The sequence below is a fragment of the Gallus gallus genome, chromosome 27, assembly GCF_016699485.2.
Source record: "Gallus gallus isolate bGalGal1 chromosome 27, bGalGal1.mat.broiler.GRCg7b, whole genome shotgun sequence".
NCBI classification, from domain to species: Eukaryota; Metazoa; Chordata; class Aves; order Galliformes; family Phasianidae; genus Gallus; species Gallus gallus.
Genome location: NC_052558.1, coordinates 1075225 through 1088136, shown reverse-complemented (window position 1 = coordinate 1088136; position 12912 = coordinate 1075225). Strand labels below are relative to the sequence as shown.

At 50.5% G+C, this 12912-nt stretch overlaps 1 protein-coding gene across 6 annotated transcripts in view; it reads right to left on the bottom strand.

The window, feature by feature from the left end:
• The window catches only part of MYO1D (myosin ID), a 71453-nt gene that overhangs the window by 32192 nt on the left and 26349 nt on the right, over nt 1-12912 (bottom strand). For all 6 annotated transcript variants that reach the window (XM_040653400.2, XM_040653402.2, XM_418085.8 and 3 more), the window contains 2 exons: nt 8304-8470; nt 4446-4653 (listed from right to left, as the gene is read on the bottom strand). In XM_040653400.2, coding sequence (XP_040509334.1) covers nt 4446-4653; nt 8304-8470 — 375 coding nt within the window. The remainder of the gene's footprint in view (nt 1-4445; nt 4654-8303; nt 8471-12912) is intronic.

Here is a 12912-nt window from a genome sequence, read left to right as displayed (position 1 = left end):
GGAATGTCAGCAGCATGGGACAAATCCATGGGAAGCTCATGAAAACCCTGTTGGATGATGAGTTTCAAAGTGAAAAACTGAAAAGCAGACTCAAAAGCAATCAGTTTGGTTGACAATTACTGCAGCATCTAATGACCAAGGCCAGGTTGGACGGGGCCCTGGGCAAGCTGATCTAACGGGGCACAACCAGCCCATGGCAGGTGGGTTGGAGCTCAATGATCTCTGAGGTCCCTTTCAACGCAGCTATTCTAGGATTCCATGACCAAGTGAGAGCAAGAGACATTATGCACGACACGCTGTGAAAGAGATGTCCTTTACAGGAAGGGCTGCCCAAGAAGACAGGGCAGGGGTTGGGTACAGGAATGGAATAAAGATCAGCACATGTTGGCACCAAAATGGAAAGAAATGGAGCACCTGAGCTTCACCTCCCAACCTTCACCCCATCATCTCTCCCTTTGTGATCTCCCAGCATCCCTTCGATCACCTCCACCTTCTCCATGCTTTGGTCAGGTGATGACAGACTAACAGGGCAATTAAGAAATTAAGACTGGGGATGGATGGAGAGGAAGCTTGGGAAACCAGGACTTGCACAAAAAGTGATTATCTGGTGGTTGGCAACCCTGCCCACGGCATCGGGGTTGGAACTGGATGACCTTTAAGGTCTGCTCCAACCTAAGCCACCCCGTGATCCTATGAAAAGGAAATGGAACACTCACCTGAACCAAAAGTCGGACCTTATCTGAAGGGAAGCACTGAAATGTTTTCCTGAAGGATGTTTAACTCACACGGTTTTGGGGAAAAATTAATAAACTCAAACTCAGATGATTATATACGATCTAAAGCAGATTATAAACTCGTTGAGCTCCTCGCAAAGATTCTAAGATTAAATAAAGCTACTGGAACTGAAGAGCTTCAACTTAGCTCATCTGAATTAAACAGCAGCGTTATATTTTGGAGCAGCACTGCATCTAACTAAGCCTTGGCCAACCATTTCATGCTTGCTGTAGCACAGCACACCTCCTCCCACTGCTTCGTGATCAATATTTCATGCTGCCCTCCAGGCATCCAAACTGAAAAAGATAAAACCCAGCTAGGAACTCACAGAGCCATGAACCCTTCTGCACAGCTTTAAAGGACCTCAAACGGGAAAGGTTATGAAATATTTAAGTCAACAGCACAGCACAGAACCCGCGTGCAGTTCTGAGGCGCTGCAAATCAGAAGCGAGCTTTAATTACGCCATCCCTGATTGCCTTTGAAAGGGTCACCTCCTCGCAGAGCGGGTGGAACGGGTGAGGTGATGGAGGCACAATGCAATGGCCAACATTCCCACCCAGCGCCCACCCCACTCTGTGATCCGCATTTCACAACACAACCAAATTCAGATCCCACCCGAGGGTGGACGCGAATGTCTTTAAATCAGAGCCTCCTCGTCCCCATAGATCACATTACAGCACAAACGGCGAGTGGGAAGAGCTGCTTAATTTACTAAATGCTATTTTCTCTTTTTCACATGAGTCAGCTGAACAACACGCATTCTATTGCTTTGCTTAATAGAAGCAGCGTCCCACTAGGTAGAGCAGAGAGAAGGGTCACCCTCAGATTAATTAGATTGCACTAACAAGGCTGTGTCCAACAATAAATACAAAAAATAGCAAAGGGACGGTGCTATAAGCAAGGGGCACATGTGAGACGTGCACAGAGATGAAATGATGGATGGCAAGAAGTGACGGCTGGATTTTTCCTGCCACTCATTGCTGCTCTGCCTGAAAGCTTCCCAGAACTCTGGCAAATTCTGCTTACCTTTGTTTAAAGGACAGGAATGCCATTAAAGCATGCGAGGGAGGACAGCATTAATTGTGGTGAAAGAGAAAAGTAATTCCAGAAACACACTAACAAACACAGCTCCAACCCCAGGTGTTTGGTTTTGCCCCAGAGCCCCGCAGCCCCCATAGCCCACGGGAAAAGCTCATCACCATCAGCAATTTACACTGCAGCATCCTATGAGGGAAGGAGATACACACAGAAATGGTGCATCTTTACCTTCCTGGGGGTGACCCTGATCCTCTCCTCTCCTCTCCTCCTTTGCCCAACAATGAATGGATATTTATATCTACTTTGGTTAAAGCGTGTTTCACAGCATGTCCTGGGTGAGGAAAGACGTTAAGCAAGCATTCAGGTGCCCCACTGCACCTGCAGGGTGGGAGCCCTGTCCTTTGGCATGTCCCTGACCTCCTTTCTGCCAGCACAGATGCTCACCTGAAGTACACTGTGCTGAAAAGAAGGGGAGGGGGGAGCTCTGAATTACAACTCAGCCGCAGTTCCCTCCTGCTGCTCCCCACCAGGCAGAGCTGTGCCGTGGGGATGGCAAGGGGTGTTCATGGCAGATCCTCAATGGGTCCTCAGTGGGTTCCCAACAGAACCCCAGCAGGTCCCCAAATAGGTCCTCAGTGGTTCCCCAACAGGACCCCAATGGGTCCCCATGGCAGCCACGTTGTCCTCGTGCTCCCGGAGACCTGCACACACGAGCACCCGTGTCCCAGTCGGTGCTGGGGGATGAGAGCAATCCTCTCCTCCTCTGCACGCTGAGCAGGGAAGATTTAGGGAAGTGATTACCATATGCAGCTGCACGGGTCTGATAAAATTGCACTGAAATAGTGCACTAAATTATGTTGACAAGATGCATCATTTTGCATGCTGCACGTGCTAAGCTGTTTTCTTGAACAAAGCGCTCCTCTACAAAGCTAACAAATGGACGGGAACGTTTCCAAGAGCAGGAAAGCAACCACAGAAGCAAATTCTTATCATTATCAAACAAAGGAAGCGGCACTATTTTAAGGGTTAGGGGTTACTCACATGATGAAGCTGTTAAGATAATCACAGAATCTCTTTCTGAAAGCCTTGGGAGCAATAAATTGTGTAATGTACACAATTGGAAATGAAGGCATTCATTTAAAATAAGCAGGAAGTGGAATTGCTACCAGCAGATTCTTCTTTCATTTAAAATTGGTCAAAGAAAAATGTTATTGGACCCCAACCTGAGACAGACTGCACCTCACATTGCCCCCCGGCCCTGCTCAGCCCTGCATGCTTATAGGCAAAACTGCAGCTGGGGAAAAGCAGCAAGAACTGCATTTTTGTGTGCATCTTTAACAATTGAAAGCAAGTTGAAAACAACAAAAAAATTAGAAGCAGGCAGTAATGCTGCTGTTTTCAGAGCACTGAGAAGGGCCTCTTCAGATCCTCAGCCTGAGATTGTATTTGTTATTGTGCTGATTGCTCTTTCTGCAGCACTGCTGGTCTGCGACTGCCCCATCTACCGGCAGCACAGCACAGCTGGTAAGGAGGACTGCATTCAGAGCACAGCATGAAATCCAGCAGTAAAACAAGGGAAATACCAAAATTGGCAGGAAGAAATCATCTTCCATCTTACACAACTCCGTACCTACCAACTCAACCCAACAGCCAACCCAACCAACACAAACGCAGATGCAACCCTGGACTTCCAATTTTCTCCTTCCATACTGGTCATTCTGACTCCCAGATGGGAAATCAGGTTGAGCACGTTGTTAACACAACAAAACTGTTGGGCACAGAACAGTGCCTGAACTAGCTCTTATATTTTGTCCCCTCTGGTGCACATTCACTGCAGGGGGTTGCACTGGATGACCTTCTGGGGCCCCTTCCAACTCAAACGACTCTATGACACTACACTGCTTCTGAGGTTGCAAGCCAGCTTCTGTCGTACAGCTGCCCCCAAACCCAAACGACTCAGGAGTTTGCCAAGTCCCATTGCTTAGAAGAGCATTTTCATAAGAAAAGCCTGAAAACGCTTTGAAGTTGTAGAATGTAAAATTATTTACTTGGAGGGTAAAATCAGAAAGAGCTTGAGGTCAAATCCCATATTCAGAAGGGGCAGAACATGCAGGGGTCCTCTGCACAACACCCTTGTACTGCTAAGGGCCTTCTATCAGCAGTTCTGCAGATGGACCCCCACTCTGTCAGTCTTCCACCCAAACTGCTGGGGCAGCATTTCCAGAGCCCCACAGCAATGTTTTCCTTCTTCATGTGATGTAATCCTTGTGTTCTCGTGATGTTTGTTCCTGCCAACCCCAATACCGCTGTTACAGTGGGTTCTCATGGGAAGAAAACACCATCAACACACAAATCACTCCTTCCTCTCCCCTCATTTTCTATCCCTTGGCTGCCTCTGCTTTATTTACCTTAGAGGACTCAGCAATAGGTACAAACAAAGCTCCACGAACCAACTTGGAAGAGCATCCTTCCAACCCAAACAAACCCATGGCCCTATGAGTCACCCCAAACACTTTATGCTCAGTCAGCAGTAACACGATGAAGAACCAAGAAAAAACCAACAGGGAGTTTGAGAAAAGGTGCTTTAGGGACGGTGAACTGAGTTTTCTGGTGCAGTAAAATGAAGCTTTACCTTCTGCAGGAACAGCACGATCCTCACGAGCATCTTGGCGTGGAGCTCCTCCAAGGTGAACAGCGTTCGCGGCGTGCGGATGAAGATTTTGGTCTTCCCATAGGCAACGTCGTGCTGAAATCCATGACACTCAATGAGCTTCTTCACAGCATCCTTGTCTGAAGGGAGGTCGTGGTTTGGCCAGGTGAATTCTGAGATCATCTTGTACCTGGAATCACAATTCCCAGGTGTGCGTTTGTCCTCTGCGCTCTCCAGAAGACCAACCTTCACCATCTTTTAGACATAGTTACCATCTAAATGGAAACGAACTGATTACACATAGCAGATCCTCAGATAGTTTGTGTAGGAGATGTGATTCCCAAAACTGAATGGAAAGGGAATGCAAGAGGTGTGATTTTAAGCCACTGAAAAGAATAAGCACTGATGCAACGCGACGGGCCTCACCACTGCCCTCCATCAACAGACATCTGCAAAAAGCAACACTGGATTGTCTGCATATCATTTATGGACACACAAACACAACTGATGTTTTATCTGCTATGTTGCCCACATTCGTGTTCCAAATAAAACTCGCATGCAGCGGTCTTAACCACCTGTCTGTTTAGAAGCCCGTGATACAAACACACATAGGACATAAATATTTTAAGCTGGCTTCTCTTTTCTGTCATCATCAGGAAAATGTTCCTGCAGTAATTAATTCAGTAGGAAAACCTTCCACCTCAGGACACTTAAATGAGGGAAACAAAAGGGTCGGGACAACACTGCAAATACATACTTTATTAAACAGGGCCCAGAAGAAAAAAGGGAGAGACGTTGGAGAGCTTGAAGTGTGAGCAGGGTGCTGCAGCAAGGCCAGATCCTGACCTCGCCGCTAATTACAGCAAGGCAGGAGCCAACATAAATCTGCTCAGTGACACCACAACCCTTCCCCTCTCCTTTTGCCTAAGGATGGTGGCAGCGTGCAAGGTCATTTCTACACAGAATCACTGAGGTTGGGAAACCCACTGAGATCATCCAGTCCAACCATGATGCCACCCCCACCATGCCCACTCACAGAGTCACAGAGCCATAGAATCATTAAGGCTAGAAAGATCTCTAAGATCCCCAATCCAACCCATCCCCGCCATGCCCACAAACCCTCAGTGTCACATCTATACGGCTCTGGAACACCTCTGGGGACGGTGATCCACCACCTCCCTGAGCATCACATCCATCATCTCCCTGTGCCAGTGCATCACCACTCTTCCAGAGAAGAAATTGTTGTCAATATCCAACCTGAACCTCCCCTGGAGCAACTTAAGACCATCACCTCTTGCAATGCCCCAGCTCTGTAGGGTTGCCTGGGGCTGTTGTGGCTGAAGTGCAGGACCTGGCACTCGGTCTTGTTGAAGCTTATCCCATTGGCCTCAGTCCAGATCCCTCTGTAGGGCCTTCCCACCCTCAGGCAGATCGACACCTCCTTCCAGCTTGGTGTCATCTGCAAACTTATCAAGGGAGCACTCAGTCCCCTCATCCAGACCATCAATAAAGATATTACACAGGGCTGGCCCCAGTATCAACCTCCGGGGAACAACACTTGTGAGTGGTCACCAACTTCAGGGCCTGGAGTGATGGTTGGGGACTGGGATTGCCCCAACCCCAGCACAACACCTGCACTTGGCCGTGCTGAACCTCCCGGAGCTCTCGTGTGCCCACTTCTGGAGCCCACCCAGGTCCCTCTGGACGGCAGCCCTTCCTCCGCTCGGAGCAGCCGCACCGCTCAGCTCGGTGTCCTCTGCAGCTGCTGAGGTGCACTGATCCCATCCTCTGTGTCACTGAGAAAGGGATTGAAGAGCACCGCTCCTAAGATGGAGCCCTGGGGGACAGCGCTCGTCACCGCCTCCACCTGCACATGGAGCCACTGAGCACAGCCCTGTGGCTGCGGCCATCCAGCCAAGCCTTCATCCAGCTCGGAACCCATCTCTCTCCAACGCAGAGATCGGGACGCGGTGCAGGGCCGTGCCAGAGGCCTCGCACAACTGCAGGCAGCCACAGCAGCCGCCCTCCCGTTGTGCAGCGATGCCGGCGCTCCATCGCGGGCGGCTCAGGCGCGCTGTGCCCGCGGTGACGCCGTGCTGGCTGCCTCCCGTCGCCTCCTCATCTCGCTCCTCTTCCACGAGGATCCCTCCGTGTCCCTCCCCACCACACAGCTGAGCTCAGCAGCTCCTCCGTTCTCCCTTTCTAACAAATGGGAGTGAAGCAGGCCCGTGCTCCCTCAGCACTGAGCAGCAGATGGGATCTCGGTGTTGTTCCCATGCTCTGTAACGCTGCCTGAAATAGGCACGTGGATGCCTTCGTGGGGAAGGGCTGGGTTAGGGCTGTGTTATGGCTGGGTTAGGGCCGCAGATGCCTGGGAGGTGCTGCTCCTCCCCATTCCCCCAGGCAGCCCTTCCCCAAATCCCCTCAGCACTGTCTTATTTGGCAGATACGAAATATCAACAACTTTGGGGTATTTCAGGGATGAACAGCACCAACTCCATCCTAATGAAGAGTTGCTTTGCATACAGCTGTGATCCCTTGCAATCCCCCTGCAACAAACACCCCAGAGCGTGCAGCTCACACTGCGGATCACATCCCTTACCCTTTCAGGAGGGGCAGGTTTAGAAGAGTCAGTGCAGGCTGGCCTGGGAGCAGCGCTGTGCTATGCAAATGCAGCGTGTGCTATCTTATCCTTTAGATGTTGAATCCGACCGCGGCCTTCGGCACAACAAACACTGCAGCACCTCAAAGCTCCACCAGTTGCCACATGCTAATTTGGTTGGCTGGCTGCAAACAGCACTTCTGGCTTTAAGCTTACAGGAGCTCATCAAATATTCATTACAGACAGAGCAGCTGTTTATATTAATAGTAATGACACAAGTCTTAAGGAATACACACCACGTGTGAAGGCAGATGTGAGCACTAAGCTCTGCACAGCGTTCGGAACATGCAGGGCCGCAGGCTGTGATAAGCCTCACCTCCCGTTCTGCCTCAGGTATCATGGAACACCCAGGCCAATCTCTGCCATCTCTGCTGTGCTTTGCCTCTGCCGTGGCACGTCCCACCTGCTTAGTTCGGGCTTTTTTTCCTATCCTCGGGGGACTTTTGCTCACACGATTCAATAACAGAAGTTAAAACCAATTCAGCGTCTGAAGAGGACGAAACCTCCGTATCTCTGCTAATTTACTGCAGCTGCAAGACAAATTACAATCTAAAACGTTCAATTTGTCACAAATCTGGTGGGAGTAACGAGGGCAGAGGACATCAGAAAGATGCTTTAATGAGGTCACGCTATTATCCCTTTCCCACACTTCCCCTCTGTAAGCCCAGAGGTTTCCTCGTGCACGTGCAGCGTCACTGCACACCACTGACAGGACACGGGGAAATGGTCTCAAACCAAGAGAGGGGAGATGCAGATTGGATATGATGAGGGCAGGGAGGCTCTGGCACAGGCTGCCCAGAGGGGCGATGGGTGCCCCATCCCAGGGATGCTCAGGTCAGCCAGAGGGGCTCTGAGCGCTGGCAGAGCTGCGGGTGCCCCACGCACTGCAGGCAATGGGACAGACGGCCCTTAACGGCCCCTTCCGACTCAAACAACCCTGCAGTCCTATGGCTGAGCACTTCCCATGGCACACAACACCTGCCCATCTCTCTTACCACAACGATCAGACACCTTGCAGAGAGAAAACAGCAGCTCAGGAGCTCCAGCTTTCAGGTTGTGCTCTGGGGAAGGACCTCAGCACACATCCCTCGCGGAGAGAATAACGCAGCGAATGCGTTCAGCACAAAGAAGGGGAGCCCGAGCGCCACGGCCGGGCCTGGGACACAACTGCCTCCTACCTGTGGAGGAACTTCTGGTAGGTCTGGCGATAGGCAAAGCCTGCCCGCCGCACCCTGACGTTCTCCAGCAGGCCGAGGTACTCCACCTGGTGCCGGCAGCGCTCCTCGTCAAACAGCTGCGGGGACTTCTTGTCATTGGGCTTGATGCAACGGACGTAATAGGGCTCCTAACGGGACAGAGCAAAGGCACTTGGTTCAGAAGGAGAAAGTCAGCCTGGCAAAGAGTAGCTGTAATTCTTCAGGACAACGTGCTTGGACCACAGTGGGGGCTGAAGTTGACTCACATCCTTCTCTCCATCACCAGCCCTCACCATGCGCCCGGCAGGGAGGGGAGCAGCGAGCAGAGCAGTGAGCAGAGGCTCCAAACCTGAGATCCTAAAGGTAAAACTGCTCCTTATAACCTCACGGTCTTCTATTTTTCAAGGTCAAACAGAAGGCAAATGGAGATCAGCAAGCTCAGAGAAGAACAAGAAAGACTGAAAACACAGAAAATGCAACCTGGAGGAAATACTGTTTTGGTTTAGAAGGACCGAGCCAAAAGCCACGCTGGAGGACGGCACCTAACACACCTTCCTTACTTAATGTGCACGAAAGCTAAACGTGAAGAGATGCAACAGTTGTGGTTTAGGACAAAGAAGGCCTGAAGCACAACACAGAACAGCTCGAGTTGAACACCAGCAGAAGAAGAATGGGAGCAGAATGCCCGTGGGGAGGAGGAGCCCCATGGGGGAGAGCGGACTGCTCACATCTGCACACAGGAGAGGCAGAGCTGTCCTCAATCAGGACTGAACTCCACGCGTTCCCAAGGTCCCCTCCAGTCCCATTTTCTGTGACCTGTCGATGACTGAGCCCTATTTTCTGTGATTTCAGGTCACTGTTCTAAGCTCAGGATAGTGTGCAAGGCCCCAAATTGCTATTTCCCTTCCAGTAATGCTGAACAAATGGGCTCATCCCTGAATAACCCAGCTATCCTGACACAACATGGAGGCACACAGCGCTGACATGAACATGAAGGTTGCACACACAAACAAATGTGAATGGGATGAATAACCACAGCCCCAACACTGAGATGAGACGTTACGGGGCCCTGGCACTGCCCACAGCTGTGGGTGACCCATCCCTCACTGTGCTCAGAGCCATGGATGGTGGGAGGCACACAGCCCATGGCAGGGATTGGGAGGGAAGGGGGGCTTCCATTCCAACCCAGCAGAGCTGTGATCCCACAGTTCTATGATCTTTAACGTCCCTGCAACCCAATGGTGCCATGATTCCATGGTACCGCAATCCTTAAGGTCCCTTCCAACCCAACCATGCCACGATTCCATGGTTCTACAGTCCTTAAGGTCCCTTCCAACCCAATCATGCCATGATTCCACGGCTCTATGATCCTTAAGGTCCCTACCAACCCAACCCTACTCAACACAACTCAACCACTCCATGGTTCTACAATCCTTAAGTTCCCTTCCAACCCAATCCTACTCAACCCAACCTAACAATTCCATGGTTCTACAATCTTTAATGTCCCTTCCACTCCAACAGTGCCACAATTCCATGGTTCTACAGTCACGGAGGTCCCTTCCAACCCAACCACAGTGTGGCTCCAGCATAGTCTTCATCTGGCTCCTCTTTTCAATTCCTCAAAAAACAAAGCAGTGCTGAGAGCACAGCTTCCCCAGGACCCAGAAGGTCCCTCCCAGCCCAAACCATTCTGTGCCACCAGACAGCCAAGGGACAGCCCCGTTCTGTGTGAGGTCTTCCACCGTGCACCCCCTTCTGCTGCAGTGATTTGACAGAGCCCAATCTCATTCTATTTGTTGTGCTAAAACAAACGTGACGGAACAATTTAATGCTTGGATCTCTTAAAACTCTCCATCTTTTTAAGCTTTCTCCTGCAAACTGCTGAAGGCAAACAAGGTTTCCAGGGGTCTTTATTCCCTCAGCAGGCTCCTACCAGCTCTCAGAACGTGCAATCTGCGTGGGTGACAACTCCTCCTCGGCTGTGCCGTGGGAACGTGGCTGTCAGCCCTCACGTGTCAAACCGAAGGCAGAAGCAGCCCCAGATGAACTTCAAATCCGCACTGAAGAGGCTCCGTGCAGTCACGGCAGCTATTAGTGAGGAGGAGGAGGAGTTTGCCGGACCCACAGCCCGCAGTTTGTGATCTCAGAACACATCTCTGCCTCCAGGAAACGGTGTGAGCCGTTCATCAGACATCACAGCGTTTGGCTCACAGCTATTTGCTATCACTGCAGAGCCCCTCCGCTGCCGCAGCTCTCTCTGCCTGGGCTGTCACTCAGCTCTTTGTCATTCAAAACCCCCGTGCAAAAAATGTACCCTTCACGACTTCCAAAGAGCAGTGAGTGACTGGATGTGCGCTGACACAAAAGGCACACGTCGGGATGCTGCTCTCCTTTTGGAAAGCAGGAATAGGAAGTTCCTGCACAGACAGGAGATCATCTATCAGCACAATTACAGTGTAATTAAAGCCTCTCAGCAATGACAGCTAGCAGGGTAAATTCTAAAGGAGATTATTCCACGCTCACAATCCCACCAGCCCCAGCTCTTCAGGGGGATAATTATGCAGCTCCCATTATTGCACAGGAGGCTGTCAAGCCCAGAGCTGCATTTTATAAATGGAAGAACTGAAACACAGCGGCACAAAGGCCTCAGTTCTGAATGCTGCTCCGCTGTCTATCTGAAATTGATTTATTTCTTTTTAACGAAGCAGAGTGATTTTTAGATTTTAAAGTGTTTTTGCACCATGATACTGCTTGGGAGAACTCTGTTCCACAGTTCAGAGCACAGTGGATGGGAGAAAGGACAGGACACAGAATGGGCAAGTTTGAGCTGGATATCCCCAGCTGGTCATGGTGATGGCATTATGGCTTAGTAGAGATGAAGCCTGTCAAACCAGAATGGAGAGGGATGGACAAAGGATAAAGACAGAGTAAAAAAAAAAAAAAAAAAAAATCAGGCAAGAGGAATTACAGAGAGGGGAAGAAAGAGGAAAGGGGGAAAAACAAAGAGGAAAAAGAAGGGAGAAAGGGAAAAAGGAGAAGAAAAACCAAGATGAATGTCCAGAGAGAGCTCCTCGACGAGCTCATCATTTAGAGCCGTGTCAACCACAGGGCTCCCAGTGCCAGCAGTTAAGAGAAAAAGCCTCTCCAAGAAGCCATCACAGACACAGCAGACCCTCAGGAGAACCGCACGGCTGTAAATCCGTGCTGAGTGCTGTGGCAGCACAGCCCCATGAAGTCACAGAACTCTGCTTCTCCTCCCAGCCCCGCGCTGCAGCAGAACGCCAGCGAGGCAGAACGGCTCCAGTCAAACACCCACTGCCATTGGAGGTCCGGTGTTTGCAGAGTTTAAGGTTTGTTTCTGCCATTCTTGCTGCTCCTGCTCAGTGAATCGGCATCTTTGAAGCCCTTGAATGATGGGTTTCGAGGTAGTGCTGATGCTGCTGCCAGCACTGCAGCTTTCCTGGAGTGCCACGGGGATATCAATGAATCCTTGGACTGCCATTCTGCCCCAGGACTGCAGAAACTGCACTGCTTGGCTCCCACGTGCCACAACCCAAGGGAAGAAGCACAAAGACCGTCCTCAGGCCCCCTATCTGTGCTGCATGTTTTTTTTTGGGCACACCAAAATTCAGAGCCTTTAAAGTAACACAGATGTGGAAAAAAAAAGATAATATAGAGTGAGATCCATTCTGAAGTCCAGATTCATCCCAGCAAGAGTATCCACAAATAGCTCAGCTACACGACCTGTCTGCAAAGGGAAGGACCTACGGACGCTGTTCTGCAGGAGCACTGCCTGCGTCAGCCCTGAAAGCAAAGACTGAAATCCAAAGTTCATCCCCTCTGCTCCAGCTGCAGGTCAGCCACAGCCACAGCAGCCCCTGGCTTCTGACTGCTGGGCAGCAGCCCTCGTTAACACATCTGTTTAACGACAGTCTTCCCTTTAATGGGATCCATAACCCCCTGTGTAATACACCACTCCACAATTAACTGCATTGCTCAACAGCAAATTGGGAAATATCCAACCTCGTGACCCCAAATCCTCAATGAAAATGTAGGGGAGGTATAAATACAAGGATAATATTTGTCCCTAACTCTCTAACTCTGCCTAGGAAACAATTCCCCATCCTTGCAGGCTTCCATTTGTGATAGAGGTACTGACAATAAACCAACCAAAACAACTCGTTTCACATCAACCAGCCATCCTTCCATCATGAATTCTGGTACCCACTGCCTCAGGGTGGGTAATGCGCCATCTCAGCCCTTCGTCTCCCACCGTGAGTAGCAGGATTTGTTCCAGGCAGTCTCCTGATTTCTCTGTTCTTACAAACACAAAGGCCTGGTCTCATTTCTTCTAATAAATAAACCAAGTTTTCCCACAAGGACGTGCAGAAACGTCCCACCATGGCGCCTTGAGGGCAGCCCTCCCCTCCTGCACCCCCAGCCCTTTCTGCTGCATTGCTCAGGACCCTCCGTGCAGCTCTCCTCCCTGTTGTGCAGGCAGGAGATAAGGTGCCCTTACCTTGCTTTCAAATGAAATGCAGTGCAGTGGAACACAGCACAACCCTAGCACAAAGCAGCGCTTGCCAGAGCA